The sequence below is a fragment of the Anoplophora glabripennis genome, unplaced genomic scaffold, assembly GCF_000390285.2.
Source record: "Anoplophora glabripennis isolate ALB-LARVAE unplaced genomic scaffold, Agla_2.0 scaffold933, whole genome shotgun sequence".
Taxonomy (NCBI): Eukaryota; Metazoa; Arthropoda; class Insecta; order Coleoptera; family Cerambycidae; genus Anoplophora; species Anoplophora glabripennis.
In genome coordinates this window covers 107,709-134,185 of record NW_019417036.1, presented here as the reverse complement: position 1 = coordinate 134,185, position 26,477 = coordinate 107,709, and the positions used below count along the sequence as shown (strand labels likewise).

General features: G+C 30.8%; 1 protein-coding gene across 2 annotated transcripts in view; it reads right to left on the bottom strand.

Annotated features, from left to right (window-relative positions):
* The window catches only part of LOC108913303 (larval cuticle protein LCP-30-like), a 52,806-nt gene extending 26,594 nt beyond the window's left edge, over positions 1-26,212 (bottom strand). Inside the window, exon 1 of one of the 2 annotated variants that reach the window (XM_018718832.1) lies at positions 26,188-26,212. In XM_018718832.1, coding sequence (XP_018574348.1) covers positions 26,188-26,199 — 12 coding nt within the window. In that variant the 5' untranslated portion in view covers positions 26,200-26,212. Of the gene's footprint in view, positions 1-26,042; positions 26,110-26,187 lie in introns of those variants that run through there. The other variant, XM_018718833.1, reaches the window with a different exon arrangement.
* Between the last annotated feature and the right edge of the window lie 265 nt (positions 26,213-26,477).

The following is a 26,477-nucleotide window of genomic DNA, read 5'->3' as shown; positions in this document are numbered from 1 at the left end:
TATTTATACCAATGATTTATTTTCTAACATTAAATTTTGTAAGATTCTAGGTTATGCTGATGATACGGAACTATATTACTCTTTCAATGACAATAATGCGCAGGAAGTTGCTAACAACATTAATATTGACCTAAAAGCAATTTATGAGTATTCAGTCGCTCATAATATAAAAGTAAATTCGCGCAAATTGTATTTTATATTATTTGGTAATAACAAAGATTTTGCACTAATTTTACCTAATTTTAAGCTAAAGTTAGATGATGGCGTATTGTCATCCTCGATTAAACTAAAAAATGTAGGTCTAATAATTGACCCATTTTTAGGGTTTCGAGAACATGTTACCAGCCTAAACAGTAGAGCTTACTGCGTTTTAAAATGTATTCCTTAGTTCTTTCGTTATTTAATTATACTGATATTATCTATGGTTCCAGCATTGATTCCATCACTCGTAATCGTATCCAAAAGGTTCAGAATTCTTGTTGTCGTTTAGTTTTCGGATTAAGAAAGTTTGATAGAACTTCTGAGAATTTAAAAATTCTAAACTGTTTGCCTATGCGTTACCTCTGGGAAATTCACCTGGTAAACTTTGTCAACCGCTTATTATTAACTGGCGAACCCTCTTATCTTCTTTCAAAAATACCATATCGATATACCTTGCACAATGTCAATATAAGATCAGGTAAGAACTTAGCTATGCCAAGACACTATACTTCTATTTTCCAGAGGTAATTCTCCTATAATTCTATTAACAATTATGTATAACAAACTTGACAATGAACTGAAAAAATTGAGCTGTGCATCTATTAAATACAAATTAAAGCAATTATTATATTTAAGCGTATATAGGCTTACTTGTAATTCTAAATTGGCCATATTAAAGGTTATATGATTTATAAGACGGTTTTTTATATTTATTTGTTTTATATAGAGGTTTGGGTAGATTCTGTGTTAAAACATGTTTATTTTGTATACACACTTTGTTTTTTGTAATTCGATCGCTCATTTACATTTACATCATTATTATTATTATTATTATTAAAAAAAATAGCCAAATCGGTCCAGCCGTTCTCAAGTGATGCGCTTACCAAGGAGCGGCATTTAATTTTTATATAGATAAATTGTTATGCATTAATATCTTTATCGCAAACAGGCCCTTTAACTTTGTAATTTAAATTAATTTTTATGTGAAAAGTTATGTTGACATTTGTGACATTTGATTTAAATATTAATGAACTATAATAATATAAAGATTCAGGAAACATTTTCTTCACTATAATCTTCACATGCAAGTCCATATGAGTGTTCCCTTAATTAGAGAAAGTAGTAATATTAAATAATTTATAAGAAGTATTATTTTGGCATGTAATATGTAGGCAACCTATTTGAAGTTTAATTGTTTACTTTACTATATTTTTTGCAACATGTTTACTATACTTTAATTGTCTGGATATTTGATCATGAAAACAAAACTACAATATTAAATAAGCTCTTGTACCATGAGGGGTTGATTTAAAAAATAACTATTACTTATTAAAAAATCTCACGTTTACGCATTTCAAAAGAAACCTTTGCTTTTGTACTAAATGCACAAATACCACAGCTCCACAAAAAAAAGGTTCTGTACAAGAGGCAGGAGTACATAGATCGTGTGTTGTGTACCTACCATACAGTTATACATTTGGTAGTACGAAATACAAGGCTGTAGTTTTTCACATTGTTTTGTTCTAACATTCGTTATTTGATTTTATGCGTAGAATTAACCCCCTCGTTTTCTTTCCAATACTCTAAATATTATTTTAAAATGTTTTCTCAAAGTATTTACTTGTTGCTTTTCATTATAAAGCTTTACTTGATCCTCATGATTTCACCGTATTTTAGGGAATATTTTAGCGTTTTACTGAAAAATGCCTTGGTGGATCGGCTTTTGGGCTGGGAATTCGGATTCAGCATGAAAAAATACACCAGGTCTATGTACTTATATCTCTGGCACAGAATTCTTTGTTTATATGGAGCTGCTCCAAGTTCATTAAAGTTAAAGGACATTTTCTCATGAAAAATATGTGAGAACGATATTTAAAAAATATGTAGTTAATATATGATATGTTAACATTAGTGATTTCAATTATTTTAATAATAAAATTAATAGTTCCTCTCTTGCGGATCTTAAATTCTTTAAAGAACCCACGTTGATTCGTCTATCTATATTAAGCCAGATATACGAGTGTACCGGTTTATAATGGTAGGACTTCCCTCTCGATGAAAAACCTCATTTAAGATTGAAAAATATATCTCTATCGAGAAATTATTGGGTCTAGAGGTATAAAATATTAAAGCCTATTTTCTATATTTACTGCAAAGCTTTTCGTCTTTAATTTGGCAATTGTTGTTCAAATAAGTAGTGCTATATTTTTGTAAATATGACACATGTATTCAAAGTCCAGTAGCGTAAAAATTGGAGTATGAAAACATTTTTTTGTTTAGGTTTTGTATACCACTGAATTTTCGACAGGAATGTTGCTGTTGTTATTGTCTACAATTTAGAACAGAAAATACTGTACCTTTTCCATATACTACACGGTGTTTGACAAAGTTAGCAAGTGCCATTGATGAAGAATACTTATTTAGAACTTTTCATAATTTTAATCACAAAATATAGACATAAATTTTGTTATCAGAGAAAATTATGATTTACTAAACGGCTCAATGTTAGACAGGGGCAGATCTTTCTTATTGTCTAACAAAATCGTTTTTTTTTTCTATTCGAATGAATTACTATTGAAATGGAAATACCTCTGGCGCGCAGGTTTTTTCAAACTTATACGAACTCCACTTTTCATAGTCACTAAACTTTTTATAAAAATGTAGATGTAAACAAAAAATCTGTTTTGACTCTTTTTATCCCAAAAACAAAACCCAATTGACACCCAGCCCCCAAGTGTATGTTCAATTTCTATTTCAAATAACTTCTCAGACTTCCTTTTAAAAATACAAAACTATATATTTTTAACAATTTTTTATATCCCTTTCTTTTTTTTTCAACGACTACTTCCTCCTAGCAACATCTACTTTTTTCTATACATATTACCTACATATAACAATACTAAATATGAAAACCTCAATTTTGTTCTCAACACTTTTCCTCAATATTGGTGTTTTTATACATAAATTTTAAATGTAGTTTTACACAGTGGTTTGGTTAGGATATCGGCTAATTGTTGCTGGGTACAAATATATTTTACGCTTATAACACCCTCTTCAACCTTTTGTTTCACAAAGTTAAACTTAATGTCCATATGCTTTAATCGCTTTTAGTCACTATTTTTAACTGATTTTATTGTACTTTGATTATCCTCAAAAATGGTTACAGTATCTGTGTCAATATTCAATTCTAATGACAATTTTCTAATCCAACATGCTTCCACTGAAGCTTCACATAACTACACAAATTCCGCTTCCGTTGTACCACAGACAAAATAGCCACAGACGAGCCGGCGAAACAAGAAGAGTGCCAGAAGAAAGGGCCCTAGCCGGCGGGGCCCAGCCAGGACAAAAAGAGGTCCCACAAAGCGCCTACACCGGCCGCATTTGCGGTCGGGGTAGGCGACGGATGGGGCCCACCTTCGAAGGCTGTCCAGGCCTACACGAGATGAGGCAGGATAAAGAGGGATAATCCCCCTCGATCCCAAATCATTGAGGCCAATTTCTAGCCATAGAATAATGGCGAAAGACAAAATAGCTATCGCCACAGACCGCTACTGGAATTGGCCAGCAGTTTTAAATTTCTGAATTGCCGGTAGAGTACACCACCAGCAGAATTTTAGGAAGAATCAAATGCAGCGGCCCGCATACCTACGCGTATCCTAGCAACATATAAACAAGACCGTGGTAATGTTGCCGTACTTACGGATTTCTTTTGAACACTTTTTTTTATCAATATCTGTTTTTTGCGTTACTGTATTTACTTAAATGTATGATGTAGGTATTGATAAAAATGTTTTTAAAGAATCAACGAATATCTATGTAGTTTCATAATTATGATATTCTGCTGCGGTGTTACAATTAAGTTATTTAATCATAATTTCGTTAATTAGCTACTTACTATTTTCATCTTTTGGTATTGAAATACTGCAGAAAATATATTTGGAAATAAACAAAATTCGTAATGATATTTTAAACAGCTTGTAATATAATTTTTTTAATATTTGATGATGACGATAATAGTATATTATTCAACGAGCGTATAATGATGGGTATTATTCACGAGGTGAAGTTTACGACCACGAGCCGCAGGCGAGTGGCCTAAATCACCGAGTGGATAATAGCCATTATACGGGAGTAGAATACTATACTTTATTCACGACTACTAAATATTTTTGTTGAAGTTTTTTTGTTTTTAGTTCGTTTTTTAACACAATTTAACACAAAATATCAAAACACCGAGAAATCTATGCACACAAACAATAATGTTGACAGGTTTGAGTCAAATTTGTTTTGTTTTAAAAGCTACTTAGATTTATGAAATGTTTCGAAAAACATGGTATATTAAGAAACAGATATACGAAATGCACAAACGAAGTCGCTGATGGCTCAGTGTAGATGCTCCTTCCCTTCCAACCGCGGGTCCCGGGTTCGAATCTAGTCTAGGAAAATTCACTTTTTTAATTTTTTTTTTATATGTACGGCACTGAATTGAAAATATTTAGTGGTTTACACGATAAAATTTAAAAAACCGATTAATTGTAGCAGAACAATATAATATAGCTAAATCAAGGAAGCATCTGACAGTAGTGATTAATGACTCATTAATCACTGGCGTGATTAATTGGTATTAATAAGGTCGAGCAAACAGACGTATAATGGGTACATTATAAAATAGTCGTGGATAAATTTATTTAATATACAAGGTGGATTATTAGTACGTCGTGGAATGTAGGTACAGGTTTTTTTGTATTTTGACATCCACTTATAGGTTTAATAATTAAAGATAGAAAGAAACTTTAAATACAAATGTACAACTTTTCCTTTATTTCATTTGACATCAAAATTTGCTAAAATATATATGTTTAAAATAAAAAAATCATTAAAAAAATTAAAATTCATTCTTATGAAAATAACAAACAATGATTTTTATAACTAACCTTTACAACAACATAATGAGAATACCAAAAACGAAATAACATTAAAATACCTACAATTTTTACAAATCAACATGCAAGTAACAGTTGAAAATATGTTTTAATTTACTATTAATCGCTTCAAAAACAAATTCAAAATTATCAAGCATTCCGTCCTGTATTTTTCTTTCAATACTTGTAAATTTTCAGGTCTTTAAAAAAATATATGTCTAAAGGACTCACAATGAGATCGGGGCTGTTTTCTGGCCACCTAAGGTTTCTAATAATATTTTTTAGTGTTCGTTGATGGGATTCTTCTCCAAAATAAAATTGCCAATATTCCTGAAGAACTTTTGCACATTATTGTTATTTGAATAATACAGTTAATTATGTTTAATTTTTCGTCATCAGAATAACCCATTGTAATTTTTTAAATTTTTTATATTAAAATGGGTTATTCTAATCATATTGATAAATCCCATGTATTTCTAAAAGAAGGTTCGTTTCTGTCGTTTTTGTCTGATTGTGTGCGAGAGAGATAGAGTTATAGTGTGCGATAGAGATAGAGTGACTCTGCTGTCTTCAGAAGTCTCCCCAGCAATTTCAGGACACCTACGGAGGGAGCGTCCGGTAGAACGCGTGGCCTTTTTAGTCTTCGTTATCGATCTATGATGTCACACAGTATAAGAAAAAAAAAACGGTTTTTGCTCGTAACTCGGAAATGGCTGGAAATATAAACAAATTTCCCCTTGGTTCTGAGTAGAGCACTCGGTGGGTGACGCAGAGCGGGGTGTCACAATATATAAAAGGAAAAAAAAAGAGTATTTGCATGTCAAAAAAAAAAATCGGGACCAACGGTGTGTGACATCATAAGATAAAAAAGTGTTTATAACTCGGAAACGGTGTGTTGAATCGAAAAAATAATTGAAAAATCTCAACACCCTCCCTTCTGTATGTTTCTTCTGCGTTGAATGCAAAAGGTTCGAAGTCCGTATGTCCAAAATAAATGTTGGAAATAAGAGGTGTGTGACGTGTTATGGTAAAAAGGCCGTATAACTCGGAAACGGTGCGTTAAATCGGAAAATCATTGAAAAAATCTCCCCACACTCCTGATTCTGTATGTCAGTTCTGCGTTGAATGGAAAAAGTCCGAAGTCGGTATGTGGAAAATAAATTTCGGAAAGAAGAGGTGTGTGTGGTGATACAGTAAAAAAGGTCTTATAATTCGGAAACGGTGCGTTGAATTGAAAAAATAATTAAAAAAATCTCCCCACGCTTCTGGTTTTGATTGTCCGTTCTGCGTTGAATGGAAAAGGTCCGAAGTCAGTATGTCGAAAAACAAAAAAGTTAGTCAAAAATTGCAACAGCAGTAGCGAACGCATTATCTTATATCTGTATTGATTGATGATTTGTTGTTTTTTTTTAATAAATTTCGTATTCAATTACTCCTTGAGGTTTCAGCAATTTTACATTGTGTTAATTTTTTTGAACAACTTGTATCACAAATATGAGCACTACCAATGGCATCCATGATATGCAACACTCGTGTCAATAATTATTTTACCTATCTATAGAAATCAACAATAAGAAAGTAGTACCCATCTAAGGATACACAACCTGTATAATGCAATTTTTTTAAACATAGGTTTTAATATCGTACCATATTGGAAGTCGACGCACAAATCTAAAAACATTAATTTCGAGTTTTTAAATTTTCCCATTCCAAGGTAATATAAAAGAAATAATTAATTAGGTAAATTCGTAGTTTTAATTCTAACTTGATTTATTTTATTTAGCATTTAAGGCAAATGTGATTTCCAAACAGAAGATAAGTTCCATATCTCTTTAATTACATAATTCAAAGCATTAAATTTATTTAGCAGTTATTATTTGGCAACAAAGCCACCGCTGGAACTGCCGCCTATTACCAAGTAGAAGAGTTACCACGCTAAATTTCATTGATGGAAGCCGGCTAACAAAAGCCTGCATCCATTTCGGGTTGCCAATTTCCAGCATTAAGAAGCAGTCTGTGGCGATACGCTATATTGTCTGTGGTTGTACTAAGTGCTACAGTACTATGTTTTCCCGATTTCCAAATAACTATATTATCATATACTTTAAACAAGAAAGCAGAGGTTGACTTCTCATCCGTATCCCTAGCCCAATAATCAGCGTCTGCATAACCAATAAGAGGTAAACAATTATTATTTTTGACATATTTTAACTTATAATTTACAGTACCTTTAACATATCGTCATATTATTTTCAAAGCTTTCCATAGTTGATCATTAGCATTAATCTGAAACCTTCTTAGATAACAAACTGATGTAAACAAAGGCAGGTCTTGTCCCCATTGTTGTTTACATAAATGTACCTATCAAAGATCTACATTTTTTTTCACACAACTGATCGACAGTATCTGTTTCATCTAATTTTAAGTTAACATCCATTGGAGTATCAATACTGTTACAATTTGTCATACTGTATTTTTCCAAAATACTATGCAAATATCTTGTTTGGTCTATAACAATAAATGGAATATGAATTTCGCGAAATTGATATGCCTAAATACATTAAGTCTGTATCTCCCATATCTTTCATTCTAAAATCTAAACTTAGTAAATAGAAATTGTTTTAGTGAATTTATTTCATGTATACTATTCCGTAAAATTAATAAGTCATCAACATACAACAATAAATACAAATCACCTTTCGTATATAAGCAAAAATCATTCTCAGATCGTTTAAAACCGTAACTTGTAATAGTCTCACTAAAACACTCATACCAATACATTGGCGATTTCTTTAACCTATACAATGACTTCTTTAATTTTAAAACATCCTTCTTGACTTTCAGTCTATCCGGTGGTTTCAAGTATACATCTTCATCAATCTTACCATCCAAAAAAGCCCGTTTTACGTCCATGTGATGAATGTAATTGTCACGTTGAACTGCAACAGGCGTTCCCAAAGTTTGAAGCCTCGATACAGGTGAGTACACATCATCAAAATTTCCTTGCTGTTGGAACCCTATCTTCTTTTTTTCTATACATATTACATATAACAATACTAAATATGAAAACCTCAATATTGTTCTCAACAGTATCTGGTATCTTACTTCAAAACGCCCCGTATACCAGTTATTTTTATTAATAAAAATTTATTGCATCCCTACGTATATCACAATTAGCTAGTACCTACGCAGTGTGTCAGACATACAACAAGAGAAGATAAAACCTGGATAATAGGCAATAGGATTTTGAATTGAATTGCTTAATACTCATGATGGCGTGTTTTACAAAATATTCTTGAACATGAAAAATTATCAAAAAAAAACTTTTGCCTTTACAATATCTTCATTAGGAATAAAACTGTTAAATTTTATATAATATGAGTTTAGAGTATGCTTTTTTGGTTAAAATTTTTTGCCCTATCGAATGTGGAAAAATACATAGACATTTCCAATTAAAAAAGTTGAAATTCCTTTTTATTTCTACACAAAAGCCGTCGTGACACACCCTGTATAATAATTTCTGTCATCTCACGTTGTTGTAGCAAAACATTGTCCTTTATGGAAATTGTTAAATAGAAATCTGCAACCACAGATCGAATATGTATTTCCAAGCTTTCAATCAACAGAAATAGAATGGGTTGACTGAAATATTTCAATGAACGTAGAATGTTGGAGGTTTGAGGTTATAGTTTATCTTCAGTTCAGGTAGGTTGCCGCGTTTTGTGCATTAATAAATTTGTTTTGTTTTAGATTAATGTAATAAGGGATTTATTGAATTAGTCATCTGAACTGCCTTACTGTATTTTTTTTTTTTATTCAAAATGAGTTTACCTACTGGTAGAACTACACGTAAATGTTGTGCTCCAAATTGCAAAAGCACTTACTATATGAATGTCTGTAATGCGTCCTATAGAAATAAAAGTTTTTTCAAAATTACAAAAGACAGACAATTACTGTGGATAGAATCAGTTCGAAAATTATGTAAATCAGACTTTGCTCCGACAAACACAGATCATTATTTTTGTGAAGACCATTTTGAGTTAAAATGTTTTAAAAGCAGTGATAGGAATAGTCTCAACAGAAATGCTGTGCCGACATTATTTTTAAGATCAACTACAAGTTCACCTATTAATTGTAATAATATCACCTTGGAATCCTCGGATAGTATCCAATATTCAGCAAAACAATTTGTTAACGTAACATTACAGAATTTTCAGAGTACGAGCTGCCAAACTTCAATTTCGGATGATTTTTCACCTCCACCTTTTAAAAAACCGAAATACATATATTCAAAATTGTTATTTCCTACAAGCGCTACTGCGAGCACCAGGGCCATTACTGAGATTACTGATAGCAAGTTGAATGAAGCGGAATCAAATACTGGTCATGTAAGTACCTCACTTGATACCTCATTTTGTCAAAGCCGCACATCTTTTCAGTCAAATAATAAACAAAGAACATTTTTAAAAACTATGAATGTTAAGAGAATATCTCAACTTTCAGATAAACATAAAAAAATGTATTATCTAGATTGTCAACAGAAAATTCAGATTTTGAAATTAAAAAGGAAACTATTAAAATGTAAAAGTAATTTGGCTCATGTTCGTAGTATCACCTATTCTAATTTATTTGCAAAATTAAGTCGACATCTTGATCCAGTAGGAGTAAAATTTATTGAGTCACAAATTAAAAATTGTGAAAAAAATGACCTATCTACAATTCAGAAAATAAAGCACTTGCTTTAGCGATTTACAAACGTGGGCCAAGGTGCTACAGGTTTTTACAAAAAAATTTTTGTGCTGCCCTTTAAATCTTCCATAAGGAAATATTTAGGCCAAATACCTCTAAATGTTGGGATAAATGAAAAGTTACGTAAATTATCAGTTAGTAAAATGATTACAAGAGATAAAGTTTGTTGTTTAGTATTTGATGAAATAGCTGTGTCTGTTGGTCTAAATTATGGCACTTGTAAAGATCAAGTAACCGGATATGTCGATCTTGGGTCCTGGGTAGACAAAATGAGGTAACAAATCATGTGCTAGTGTGTTTTTGTACAAGATATTAGTAAACATTGGAAGCAACCTATCGTGAATTATTTCACAAAAGATGTTATAAAAACAAAGGACCTACAAATTTTGTTAACTGGAATTTCAGCATTGCAGTGTTGTGAATTAAAAATAATTTGTACAGTTTGTGATCAAGGTTCCACTAACAGATCAGCTATCAGACAGTTAGTTTCTGAGTCATCAAATAAATCCACTTTGTTAATGGCGAGGAAATTATTTCCATCTTTGACGTTCCTCATTTGCTCAAAAAGACCAGAAATGCTTTATATAACGATAATATTAAATTTTCGCAGAATAAAACAGCAAAATTCAGCCATATAGTAAAATGTTATGAAATTGATAAATCTAGACGCTTCCAAGGTTTACGAAAGATACATGACCATTATTTCGAATTAAACCGTAGTAATGTTAAAATGAAAGTAAAAATTCCAGCACAAACGTTAAGTGCATCTGTAGCTCATGAAGTTGAGACAATGGTGAGTAATCCCACTACTGTCATACCTGCTGAGGCTATTCATACAGCAGAGTTTGCGAATGATATTAATGATCTTTTTGATAGTTTAGTCATCTATTACTAAGAAATCAGCACATATTACATTTTGGAATGATATGTTGGAAGAAATTCAGTCTTGGCAATTTCAGTCTCATAAAGACAGTAAAGAAAAAATTTACATCCCGTAAAGTTTTAAAACATAAGTGTTTCAGAAGTAATGGGTCATGGAACAGCTGTTAATGGTTCACGTTAATTTTAATTGTTAACTTCAACTATTAGTAGCTGTTTTGTGATCTATTACTTATGAAATACTTTTTATTCTGTGTATTTTATTACATTTAAATTTACCGCCATTATGATGCAGCGACATCTATTAGATAGTAGAATTAGAGGTTACTTTAATTGTGTTTTCCCAAGCAGTTTCCTTAATTATTTTATGGTCTGTGTGTGTCGTTTCACTACACATCAGCTACAGATGGCGTACTCTGCCACTGCTGCCGGCAGAAGACACGGAAAAAAATTCTTATTTAGTTACTCTTATGCCTGCAGTTCATGTTGCAAATTTCCATTCCATGGGAAAAGGGTAGGTGCTACACATAGGTATAAAATTCCAAACAAAAATGAAGCGTGCTCCTATATATCCGTCTTACTCAAAAATACAATACAATTTTGAAGTTTTATTCGTAGGAAGGGAACATTATTAACAAGCTACTTATTAGACATGGGCTTTAAGGTAATAAAAACCATTGAAAAACATTACTAATTTTGTTAATAATTGAGAGTATGTTCTCTTTTAATTATTATTAGCTAAATTTTACACCATCATTAAATGTGTTGATTAAAAAATGTTTACAAAAACTAACATTATTCTAGTTTAAGAGATTAATGTTGCCTGGGTCGGGGATATTCTAATATATTTAAAATAATTTTAATATATCATTTATTAAGTTGCGGTATAAATTTTCAAAATAAAAAATGAAAATATAATGAATGTCTAAAATATTTGACCTTGAAATGTCATACCATTACATCCAATGTACTATATTAAAATATTTCCCTAATGCTAAAGTGACCTTTTTATTTTGAGGTAAGTTACTTCGTATGCATTTAACTTTATAATAAATTATTGGTATATATATTAAATAGATTATTTATAAACATTATTTAGAATGAGGGTCACATGTAGGTGAGATGCAACCTTTCTATAGAACATTCCAATTGAGGCAAATACCAAAGTGAATAATTCATTCTATACATGACGACATTTGCTTAGGTTGAACTTTTATAATTTAGGATTAAAATATGCCACAATTTGTTCTGGTAAGATATAATTGTTTACATACTATATGTATGAAAAATATTCAAAATTTAAGTACTTCATTCTACTTTTTCTGTTTCACTTTAGATAAAAGTTTTTACGAAAACCCTTTTTACAAAATTATTATGCTTTTCTCTACAGTAAGTATACTTGATACTAAAATTATGTAGACTATTTTTGTATGATGTGTTATCCGGGTCAAAATAAAAGTAGTTTTTAAAATACCAAATTATATAAGGAAGTTTCATAAAGATTAGGCATTTCTGAAAAATGGTTAATATTTTTTGAAAATTTTAGTGGAGGTAATGTGGTTGTAATCATATAAACTATTGGTTTTGGTGACTTAATATGCATTTTAAAATATTTTAACACAATGTTGATCATACCAGTCATTGTGCATTATTTGAACAATATGCCAGTTCCCTTCTTTTTTTCGTGAAGCCAGTCAATTCAAGTCCAAACTTTTTCTGACTACATCCATTGACTTCTACAACTTCATGTACATTTACATCTCGCTTGGTTTTAACTTCTTATATTTCTTTGGTAATTTCACGCCATTTGTCACTATCTTGATGGTTTATGGCTTTCTCTATAGTAGTTTTCTCATCCAATTATTTACAAGCATAGCCTGTGATCCTTTAGTTATCTTCCCTGTTCTTCACTTCTCCAAGATCGCCAAATTCTAAATAAGAAGGTTCAATCGTTGTCAAACAAAGATATAAAACTGCTCCCCAGGAAGTGGTGTCTGGCAGAAAAAACGTAAATCGCAAATATTTAAGGAATGTCAGAATTAGAATAAAATAAGTACAAGTGATCGAAATTGAATTGAATGTCAAATGCTCGGGTCCGTTCGTAAAATATTTACAATCCTTCATTGCACCCACGTGCAAAGCAGAAAAAAGTGACCTAAAGTCGAAACGAAAATTCAAATTTAATTTATTGTGGTTTTCTGTTATATTTTACACCTTTATTTTGTAATAGGTATATAAAATACATTTTTTACCAAAAGTCATAATGCTGACCACTGTTAATGCAATTTTATGGTTTTCATTGTTTTATATGAATAATGACATAACCAAAACATTGATTTATTATTCCAAACTCCTTTTGCAAATATTGATAGATATTTAATTCGATAAAAGTACTGACAGCAATATTATATATAAACTCTCTATTTTTTTTATAAATAGTATTAAACGAAAAACAAACAGTAATCTCCAGTTGTGACTGTATATTTTTGAAATTGTATTGCCCTCTATTAGTAAATTACTTTCCAAATTTTGTCCAAATATACCATGTTTGTACACTGAAAGAAATCCACCAAGTGAGGGGCTTTGTTAAGATATTTTAGCTACAGTCGGTAAAATTTTTGCAATCGCAGAAAAAAATTCATGCTACCCCAAGTACGTTTTGCTGAAACGTGTTTGCTACCACAACAAAAAAAAGTCTTGTGGCTATATGATAGTTCAGTTGGAATTTTATTTTAGTCGACTGTCTATCTGTCCCAAGTGAGTTGCTTTGCTCGGGTAAGTGAACGTACTTTTTTAGAATTGATCCAATTGGGGTTAGTCAGTCCTTATTTGTAGCAAATTAGGGTTCACTTACTGCAACTGAGGCCTCACTTAATACTGTCCAGAATAAACCGGAACCAAAACTGATTTTTTCCTGAATTTTGTCCAAATATATGATTTTCGTAGTATTTTGCGGTGCTGAATACGATGCCATTAGTAAGATTTACCCATGACCTCTATATTTCTCAGAAAATCCACTATTTGGGTGAAAACTGGCCAAAATATAATAATATGGGAATACGCCTTCAGATATTAACTTATAATATCAGATATATAGAATTAACTTTTAAAGACATACAGGAATTCTCAGATGTTACAATATTAGATGGAGTCAACTACGTTTCACACACGCTACCAAAATAATCTGAAAACGCATTATCAATGTCGTCATCGTTGCTAAAAATATTATTGTTGTAGGTTACAGAAGTAGTACAGATTTTTACTTAGATTTTTACAACAAATAACCAAAAGCATATTTTATTTTAATATTGTTTTCTGTTCGTGGTACCTATATAATCTAAATTATTTTTATATTTCTTCCATCGCCGACGCAGTTTATATTTGTCTTTGATTAAGTTTTTGCTATTTACAGAGTACAAAATGGGATACTTATGATTAACTGTTTTCTGAGGAACATAATGGTTTATTAGGTATTTGTTGAAGTTTAATGTAAAATAAAGAAATAGATTCGTCAGTCTTATAGCTATGAAACAAATATCATCCCAATTAATAGCGTTAACTTCTCTATTAATACTGTTATAATTTGTAATTTGATTAAATTGATATTAAAAAAGTATTTATATACAGGGTGTTTGTAAATAAGCGCAAACTATTTTAGGGGGTGGTTGCCGAAGTTATTTTGTGAAAAAAAGTTCGTATAAACGTAGGTCTTCGTTTCCGAGATACAGCGTGTTTAAATTTTAATTTTTTATTAATTTTTATTAAATAATTATTTCAAAGAATTTTAAAGATATTGACTCGAAATTTGAAAAGCGCTTTGGAGAGATAAATGTGCATGTGATCCGAATAATGCTACTTGCACCAGTGGCGTTCGTGCGAAAATGCAACCTTTTCATAGAAAAATGGTACCACTAACTTTTGAATTTTTTTAGAAATCCGTCATAAATTATGAATTAAACTGGTCTCTTCAATTTTTTTCGTAGAATGCACCGTTTTTGAGGAAAAAAAATAAAACATATTCTATTGCAAGTTGTGCATTTTTAATTTCTGTTGATGCATTATCTAGTAGGTTGCTGTTAATATTTCTAAATAAAATACAACCATTAAGTTTCGAGTCAATAACTTTACAACTCTGAAATAATTAATAAAAATAAATAAAAATTTAAACACTGTATCTCGGAAAGGAAGCTTATTTCGACTTGCGTTTATATGAACTTTTTTTCAGAAAATAACTTCGGCACCACTCCACTTATTTACACACAGTCTAAAGTTAGTCAGTCAAAATTAATTTCTATCTTCTATCAAAATTTGAAGAGAATGGGACATATCTTAGAAAGTATGAGCTATTGACATAGACAATATTTACTCGTAGTTAAAAGAATTCTCTAAAGGCATCGTTTTCATTTAATTTTTGTTTTATTTTCAAAACTTGTTACATTAATATAAATTACATATTAATTCAGTTGACCTCTAGTTCTGTATCGCTATAAGTACTTAATTTTATCAGTTCGTGTCATTTTTAGTAAATTTTTCAAATGACATTTATTTCTACAAAGGACTAAAGATTTTCATTCATCAAACCTTGAATGATAAACTACCTCCCCCTCTTCTAAAATGTTAAAGAAATATCACCGTCTTCCAAGAATATGTAATAGACCATTGTCATAACACACCTTACAATTATGTTTGAAATATTATTTTTATTTTTATAGAATAGTTTATCTTTTATAGGTCATAAATAATAATTTCTTTAAAAATTTGTTAATGGATTTGGTTGAATTAAAAAATATTGTTTTAAATATCTTTTCTTAAATTTTATTTCTTAAGGTTGGTTTTTTATAAACATGCGTTAGTAAATATTTTTTTCATTTCCATAAATCTACTATACAATAGGCGTTATTGACGTAAGAAATATCATCATTGTAATTTAAAAATAAAATACATTAGGTTAAGATTAATATGTCCAAGAAAATATTGCAATATACGAAATTTATTGAATAGATACTGAATTATGAAAAAAATTTTTTTCACAATTTGCAAAATATCTGATTAGTAGTTGAGTTATAATTAAGTATTCCAAATATTTCATTTCCAATGTTACACCTTTACGCCCATTCTAGATAAATTATGTGAAACTTTTCAACGAAGTATTGTAATAAGTTCTAAAGTATTAAAAAAAAATTCTTAATGATGATATCAGTTCCTTCGATGTTGATAGAATATTAAACATTATTTACCAATACTGCTGTTATAATTTACATATATTCATTAAGGTGTCTTAACAATATAATTTACATATTAATCTTATTAAATCTTTATTGTTTCTGGTAATCTAAGTAAAAAATTATATGTAGAGGATGTCCCAAAAGAAACGTAGGATTTCATATGACAAAAAAAAAATACTAATTAAAAAGTTGGCAGTTTTTACATGTTTTAAAATATATACACGTCAAAATATAAAAGAGGATATCGGACAGATGTCCTCCCCGATTCAATTCGCGTACTCGACTTTTTTTAAGAAAATTATATATCACGCTTTCGCATACCTGCCGCAGAATTTCGTTGAAAGCTCCGAATTAATTAATTAATTTAAGTATAATAAATTTCGAACTTATGTATTTCCCTAGGGAAAAGTCGAGACACTTCACTGTTACGTGAGATGAGTCGTCCATTACATTTCTAACGTAACAAGTGAATAGTTTCACGTGCCGTGTCGCAGGTGGCACCATCCTGCTGGAATCACATGCCGTCCAAATGAGGTCATAAAAAGTTCAATATCATCTCTCGATATCATTCTCCATTGACAGTCACTGTAAAAAAGAATGGATAAATCACCCTACTACCGTAAAATCCACACCACATTTATTCTTTAGGTATACAGTGGTCGTTCTGCCCCAAATTCGACAGTTTTGCTTGTTCACATACCCACTAAGATGGAATTGCTCCTAGTTGCTCTAGATGATTTTCTTAGCAAAACCGTCCACTTGTTGATTCTCCAACATCCAATTAACGAATGTCCACCCATGAAATGCTCGTCTGGTTTCAATTCTTGGGTTAGCTAGCTGAATCTTGAAAGGATGCAGATGCAGATCTTTTGTTAAAATCTATTGCATTATGTTTTTTGAAATGTATTGTAGTGACCGACGGTGCACTGAAGTTACAAGAATTCCCGCCACACTATCACTCACCGCAATATTTTGGGCCAAACGGCCAGTACGAGGCAGGCCTGCTTTTGTATTGTCTGCAATCGAACCTATTTGTTCAAACTAATCTTTTCAGGCGTTCCTTCTACCGAAAATTACACGTAATTTACCCACAGTCTCAGCTACACACTCTCCGTACTTGTATAGCGCTCCATTTTGTCTAACAGCAGCTACAACATGTGACGGAATGAAAATGGCGTACACTTCAAATTCTGCGATACTTTTGGAGCAACCTATCGAAATAGATATTATGCCTATTAAAAATTTTATTCTTTCTAAAATCTAGTAAAAAATCCACAGGTCACTATTTACCAAACTAAAATTTTTTTATCATATTAACAAATATTTGTAGCTTTATACAAAGTCTATGTAGTAATTACATTTCTTGGGAATGCAGACTGCTTCAAATTTACCATTACTCATTCCTCAATGTACAATGAAAGGTTCTAGTCACCCTTTCCCTTGTTAGTATTAATTAAATTTCGCATAACAGTATGATTCCATTATAGCATTAGGCCAAATTCCACAGTGTCATCGGCCATTGGTTTTTATTTACAATTGTTTAGCTAACTCTAATAATAAAAAATTGAAAAATACATTTTGCAAGAATTTCTAGTATTGAAGTGATTACACAATCAAACTTCATTATTTTCCTACACTGTGGAAATTACTTTGAAAGTATATCGCTCCATTACCTTCTCGCTAACTGCAGCAATTTCCCATGATATTGTGAATTTCCTTCGAATTAGTTATGGTAGTCAATTTTGTTCATTACTAAACGCTCCGAATATAGAGGCGCTTAGAATCCTTAATTTCACAAGCGAAATTATTTCGGTGCTGTCATGGATTGCGAATTGTCACAATACACGACTTTTTCTTTGACATTTTAATCTTTACACAATAACTACTGACTGAGGATGCAATTCCATTTTCTACAGCGCCCTTATCGTAGCTGATATGTCCTGACTGGGGAGTGGTGAATGTTCCTAGTCACATGCTGAAATAGTCCATCGCAAACTTTTGCAGTTTATAAAAATGAACCAGCTATATCGATGATAAGTCTCTAAAACCTAGAAAATAGTCTAAAAATTGTATCATTCGAGTTAATGTGTTTGACCTTCATTTGACCTTGATCTACGTGATGGGGTCATATGGACACCGGGTTCGTGATCAGTGACCCCAAAAACATAAAGATCACCAAGTCTTGGAAAAAGGACTTTTCGATTTTTGTTTGTGGTGTTAATCAACAAAGTTTTGTGTAGTAGACTTAACTGTTGATAAGAATAGTTGGAGAAAATAGAGTAACGTATAGAGTTCCTGCTTTGAAATTTAATACCCATCATTCAAAAAAATTTCTTATAACATTTTCAATAGTTGCGACTATCAAAAAACTTTTTAATAACACATTAAGCTATACATGTATCTAGAAACGCAAGACGAAAAAGGAAAAATAATGGGGAATTATTAATAATAATTAATTGTATAAATACAAATTCCTTATTATTAAGTGTGAACCAAGTTGCCTTTGAAATTGATGTAAGCCTACGAAAGTATGAAAATGTTTTCGAAACCATAATTTAAAGGCAACTAAACCTTTGCATATTCATATCTTATTGGAAAGAGGTTATGAAGAGCGCTTAATTTTTGTTATTGGGCCCCAGGAAATTTCCTTAACTATTATAAATTCCTTGAAAAAATTATGTTCTGAGACGAAGCAACATTCACTACAAACGGCACGGTATCTTCGCAAAATACTAGATATTGGTCTATAAATAATTCAAAATGGACTTGGAATAATTCAAAATGGAAATTCTCAAAAAATCAGTGTGTGGTGTGTACTTATTAAAGATAGAGTTGTAGGACCCTTATTTTTCGAAGAAAACATAAATGGTGGGCGTTACTTAAATTTTTAACTATTCACTTCTGGGATGCTTTACACGGCTTTTCAATAGCAATGTTTAGGAACGTGTATTTCCAACAAGACGGAGCATCACCACACAACAGTCGAATAGTCAGGGACTGATGGTTAAATCCACAGTTCCCTGGAAAATGGATTGGTCGTAACGACCCTATTACCAAGATCACCCGACTGCTAGATTTCTATTTCTGGGGAGTTATTAAATCCAAAGTGTACAAGACACGACTCGAGACTAGAGAACAACTAGTAGAACGAAAATATAATGTATGGATATACCGGGTGGCTCAAAGTGCCTATTAGATTATTTCAGAACCTACTTCGACTTAAACTTATTTTGATTTGAAAAAATATATGGGGTGTTCCATTACAAAAAATCAAATTCCAGTGGACCAAACTCGATATCGAATTGTCACTATATTAGATTCGGTAACTCTGAATATATGTTTTTTCAGCTTAGATATTTAGCTCCTGCTCCTGCAAATATCGTTGCTTTATCTATCTAATTATAGAATGCGCATGGCTGATTTTTAATTTTTTTTCCCTAAAACTATCTCGAAAACGGATAATTTTAGGAATAGGGAAAGTTGATAAAAGTTACATTAAAATAAAGCGTAGAATCCAAAAATGTAAAAAATACAGTGTTCCATTTAAAGTAACAAAGTTGACCTCAACTTCCGGTATAACCGGAAGTGTTACAGAAACAAAATTATTAGATTTGAAAAGAGAACACTCAAAAACCCAATTTTCGAAATTTAAATCAAAGTAATATGGGTGCTTCGAGTTCATCCAAAGAAAAACGCAACGTGTAACAATATAACTTTATTGAACGCTTCTTTACAGGACAGCACGATCGATCGGGAACAAGACTTAACCCATACTAATAATGTCGTTTCTTTGCCTGATCTAAGATAAATTTGCCCTCTCGGTCATGTACCTACTTCTAATCCTGGTAAAACTCCACATCTGGATACTGTCTAATAAACAAGTTAGGTACCTAAAGCTCTATGATTTATGATGCACTTATTCCTAATCTCATTTACTCTAAATACAGCTTAATATAATGTGATATTAATTATAAAAACAAATTTATTTGCTAACTAAATATAAAAATGTAATTGTAACATGCCGCCACAGTAAGTTCTGAAATAATCTAATAGTCCACTCATTTTGAGCCACCCAGTACAGTGGAAATCAAAAACCGCATCGAAAAATGTATACAGATGGATCGAGGATATGTTGAAAAAATAATGTAATTTATGATCTTAGATTTTTTGTTGATTGTAATTTTTATTTTGAAGATGAACTAAATTAAATCTAGGCTTTGTTGTATTTAATTTTTATTTTATATCATAGTAGAAGGTATTATTGTATTACTACAATTCCACTTAGTGACAGTTTTTTTGAATCCTTAAATTTATATTGCTATTTAAGTATAATACGTTATTACATATTACGTATTTGGCAGCAACCTACTTTACTTTAAATTGCAATAAACAGATTATCTCCAAGTGTCGGTATACAACACTGAGACAGAAAGTTATGAAATTTTGAATTTAAAAGTAACTTTGGGTATGAAACATATTTTATGGGAAACATTTTCAAATAATTTTAATATTTTACTCTTTACACTTTTCCACCATTTTTTAAAATAAACCGGTTAGTCTACTCGTATTGCGTACCATGTAAACACTTATCAATATTGTACTCCATGGCCATCGCTGACATAAGTTTGTTCTTATCGGCCATCTCGTTTTTTCACTCTGGTCATAGCTTGATCGAAACTACACTATGGTACCAGAAAGTGCACAAAGATGGCCTTTAAACAATATAGTCAAAACATTTTTTTTTGAACATTTGAAATGAAACACACTGTATACCTTTAAATTTATGTTTTCCACATTAAAACTATTTCCCTAAATTCAGCTATTTTTGTCACATATTAATTAAGAAGGATTTAATTTTAATATTAATAATATAAAATGATATTGTGAGATTATACATAATGTTGATTGTTATCATATTATAAATTTAAATGCATAAAACATTTAAATTTTAAAAGCAGAAAGAAACCTAGAACTAGAAGCCGAGGACAGATAAAACAGTACAACGTTGGAGCTCCCTTTGAGAGACTTGCCGTGACGTCGCTTGAACGTTTCCCGACAGAATTTGGAAATTGTTACCTCCCGTTAGCGATAAATTACTTAAATAAGTAAACAAAAGAATATCCCATCCCTAATCAAGAGACAGTGATGGTAGCAGAAGTTCTCATTGAAAACCTCTTCTGCGGATTCAGCCTTCCAGGAGAATTGCAAACTGATGAAGGGCCAAATTTTAAATCGGTAATGAATATCAAAAAGACCAGAACAACAACACTCCTGCATCCACAAACCAACGGCATGAAGCGTTTTTTAACCGGACCTGGCAAATCACCTATGAATAGTCGTCAATGAAGATCAAACCGATTGGGACCGACATGTGCCTCTTTTCCTATTGGTCTATTGTTCAACAGCCCATGAGTCTACTGGAAGAATCCATATCCAACATAATCTTCGGTAAATAATTGACCTCAACATTGTTTTTGGCCATCCAGAAGATTGAACTGACACACCGGAAGACACCTATCCGAGTAGTAGAAAGAATTGATACCATTCATGACAAAGTCCGTCAGAAAATGAATTTTGAAAGCGATTGGTTGAAAACACTGTACAATGCCAGAGCCAACACCAGTGGTTTCTGAACACGGAATCTAGTATGGTTGTAGAAGCCAATAAGGAAGAAAGGAAAATCTTCTAGGAACAACCATATACGGTAATCAAGAGGATCAACGACATAGTCTACAAGATCTATAGAGAGCCCAGAGAGAAAAGTCGTTAACCTGGATCGTTTGGTCCAATATCAAGCACCCGGCGAAGAGGACTATGATCGCTGATCAGGACAATCATCTTTAAGAGTGTGCTCTGTTTATACATTTGTTTCATGATGTTTCTAGAATATGTTATATTTCTATCTTTGTTCATAGAAGCGTAGATATTGTTCTATAATGTTCTTAGAAATCTATATCAGTTTCGAGAAATTACGAAAAATATGTAAACGGCCACGTCAATCCGGTTGAGGTTAAGTTAAAATTTGTTATTGTGAAACGTCAAAGCTATCATTAATATGTCATGTAAGTTTACGAAATATAATAGCAAGATAATGCCTTTGCAGATATGTTTTTAAATTAATTTAATATACAGGGTTTCCTAAATTGTCCTCCGATAGTTTCAGGATATGTTTTTGTCAAAAATGGACAATGGATATTACCCTCTCCCAAAAAAAGTTTATTATTGTTTATAAAGTTAAGGTAGGTATCGGAGAACTAATTTATGCAGTGCATGCAATTTATTCACATTTCACATGTTACCTAGTTTTAAGAAGCTAACTTATTACTATTTCGTACCCAATGATTTTATTGTTCATTCTACAAAATGTTTGAAAAATATTAACACTCTTGTTTAATTTTTATAAGTCAAACCGTTTTTGAGAAATTTCGGTAGGTATAAGTAAGAGGGACAATTTTCGTAAAACAAGTACCTTGGTTGTGTTATAGAAAGTAAGAAAACATTTAAAAAATTGGCATATTTTGCAATATTTTTATAATGAAATCTCATGTGTCATTGTTTTCAGTGAATTTATGACTTTATCTTATCCTCACTAAGATACCTATATCTCCTTAGATCCTTGTTTACTTCAAATTATTTTAATAAGTACATTTTTTTATTCATTTTAGTATAGCAAAAACCCAATTAAATAATCCTTAGTGCATTCCTACAAGTTTAATTGCATTGTAAAAGTTATTATCTGATACTAATTCATTTCTGTAAAAACATATTATTGCTTGTTGGTTAATTACTTTCAAGAAGTCATAAATAAAGTGAAATTACATTCTTTTCATAACCTTAAAAATAAATTATAAAGCCTACTAGCTTTATTTCTTATCTCTGAATAAATTTTTTGATTGTCTATTCGTGTCATACATATCATTAATATTTTTAAAGAAATTCCAGCTAGGGCACAATTTGCATTAGTATAAAGAATTATATATGTATATGAATATAATTTATTTTTGCCATTAAATATTCTTAGATAGTTCGCCTAGCGACAGAAGATGTATTTGTTGGTATGCAATGACGATGCTTTTTGATTTATTATTCTATTAAGTTATTTGATCGTGATACTCTGATATTTTAAATTAATTTGGTATTTAACAAGAAAAACATATATAGGTGCGTCTTTACAGTAAACTAATAAAATCTACGTTTAAAATATTTCAATGTGAAAGGGCTTTTAGTAAATGTAGGTACACTAAAAAGAATGGCTATACACATTTTCATTATAATTATAATTCAATAATTTTTGTGCTTAAAAGTCTTACATTTATATAATATTATATATTATATTATCCATATACTTAATTAGCATTTACAATACATGCGATACACTTAAATTCTGTTGATTTGTGTACATTAATTGTTCCCTTTTATTGAAAACTTAGTTGTAATATTATGTATAAATATGTTTTTTTGGAACACCGAAATACTTACATAGTTACATTCATCATTTATCTGGCAATAAAATAATATAAAAGATAAATGAATTGGCGGACGGTCGTGACTTAAATACGGCATCTGTTAATAAGGAGTTCAACTAATATATCATGTCACTGTCCTCCTCCTTTTATTTACTAATTGAGTGACAGAGAGGAGTTGCTTCAATAAAATGTTTTTCATAATAAAACATTCATAATCTAGTACGTCACAATGGCGTACGATTCGAAGAGAAATTTTCAAAATCAAATATAAACTTGCATACAAGCGCAATTGCTTGTAGAACAGTATACGGTACAATAGAACAGTATAATGAAGAACTTTGAAACGTTTGGAAGCATCGTCTGCGATTAATCACAGAGGCCACTAGGGAATATCGTAGAACCAACAAGAACCGAAATCAATATCAGGGTGGACCTAGAGATTCTGATAGCTACCACAAAATCTAGACCGAGAACACAAGGGCAGGTCAAAGATTCCTTAAGAAGCCTTTTTGAATGAATCGACGGCCAAGTTTTCAAGCTTCAAATTTTCGAAACATTCTCGAAAATATTTCTGCAAATATTTGATGACTAGGTAAAGAAAAAAATTACGCATTCCACTGTCCGAAACATTGGGAGACACTGGTATTAAAAATCTTAGAACCACTTCTGACTTCTGACTATTTTGGAAATTCAGCTATCAGTGTTTTTGATGTATAATTAATTACGTTCTATAGAAAAAAAGTATCTAGTTAATCGAGTTTTTGTTTTGTTTAAAATAAAGTAAACTCACCGCAGTGCTGGATAAATCAGTAATAACCAATAAAATAAAATATATTTTAATATTGTATTATAAATACGATTTTTAATACAACATGGTCAACAGTGAAAAGCGTAGAATTGTTTAATTTTCTTATCTATCTCACCTTTAATGATAACACATATTTATTAGTTTGTCTTTGCTTCGTGGTTTTATAGCATTATTCTTCCTCTTTATTGCTGTGAATAATATGACTAATATGTCAAAAATCTACAAAGTTTAAATTGTTTGATTCCATTTTTCGATAGAGGTATTTAAGGTTTTGCCAACATAAATTTCTGAATTATTCATATTTACTTTAAAAAAAGTTATTATCTACCTAAAATACATTATTGTAGCATTCAATATATTTTATTATTTTTCATTATAAAAAGACAAGTATTTTAAAATGCTTCAGAAATAACGTTTGCAGGTTAGTGACTCCCAAGTTATTCAACAAAACAAGTTTACGATACTATTATGTGCTATTATATTAGATCCGGTACATAGATACACTGATATACAAATGACCTTCCCCTTTGAAATATTGTACAGGGCGGCTAATTATCTTTGGGATTTGAGGGTGTCGCTATTTATTTTAGACCAAAACCGATGCCTCTAACCACCGTATCTGTCAAAATAGCAGTCGGCTGTTTTGACTCATTTTTTAATTAATTTTAATTTTTGTTTTACTTTTCCGCAAGAGCATATAACTTGTTATTTAGAGAGATACAAAATAAATCTAAAGTTCACTCGAAAATTAATTATTCTGTTTTCAATAAATTTAACTTGAAATATATTTTAAATTAAAATCATAGTTCCTAGTCTTTGTGATTATTAGAAAACTTATTTTTGAACCTTCGAGAATATGTAGTTTGCTATAGTTCATATTAAAATTAAAATTTTCGTAGTGCAACGTTTTTGATTTCACTTTGAAAATACACCTACTTCTAATCCGTATTAGACATCTTTTATTAAAAAAGTATTTTTATAGTTTACATTATAAGTACTTCAGTACATCTAGATTTATTATTTAGCAAAAAAAAAATCATAGGATTTTCTTGGTAGAAATACAATTTTAAATTCAGTGCACTAGTGAATAGTCCGCAAAAATAAGGATTATTTTAGGATTTTTCATGAATGTATTGTACCTACTTTAAATCATGTTTCTAAGTGCTTGGTAACTGTCCCTTTTCAATTTGTTCAAATTATAGAGGTCAATATTTCATTAAGTTAAACCTTTTGCCAATACTTTAAATTTTTGTAAAGAATCATAGGCATAAACTCCACAGTTTTATTTATAAAGATTGTTATTAATATCTAAGCAATTGTCGAAAGTTATTTATTTGCGGCATGGTTTTAGTTTTTCTTTTATTATTTGCTACCAGAGAAAAAAATTAAAAAATAATTAAACAAATGGAAGCAAATAAACAAAAAAATATAAACTCTAAAAACTAATTTAAAAAGCGTTATTCCCAGTTTTGATAACGAAAAAAGATTGAATTTTTGAACATTGAAATACTTTTTCCTGTGTGGAATTTTTCAGTTAGACAAAAATGGTTTAATAAAAATAATCCTTGGTAGAGCCTTTTAACGTAGGGGTATATTTAATTAATTTTGTATTTTTATCACAAGTGGCAAAATACCCAAATAACAATAAATGTCTGCGCAAATTTTAATAAATCAACTACAATAACTAAAAGAATTACTTTTGCCCAGTCCCAAATATTAAAAAAATGCTTTGTTACGGAAAATACAAGCTGAATTTACTCATTTAATAAATATAAAATAATATCTTTACCTCAAACATTTCATAATCTATCAACGGGGTAAGATCACGCTATAATTAAAACATGACTGAAGACAATCTACACTTAAAGCCTCACACGAAATGAAGCCATATCATCGTCAATATTCCTACATTATAGTTACATAAGTGCACTTACCGCCACTTTCATTGTCGTACTTTGATTCACTTTATATCTTTAACTGCAAGGTAGTGAATACACTCACTTATATCTGGGGTGTGAAATGCTAGGGATGGATTTCTTACACCCACCCACGCTCAACTCTGTTTGCGATAAATCTTTGAATGTGCGTTCAATTTTTAGATAAAAAATGAAAACAAGGCCTACCAAATTTTCGCAATTCTAATACAATAGTTATTAATGAATCCATTATTTTACACTACGATGTGTTAGTTAAAAATTGTGCAATATATTGTTCCTATTGTTAG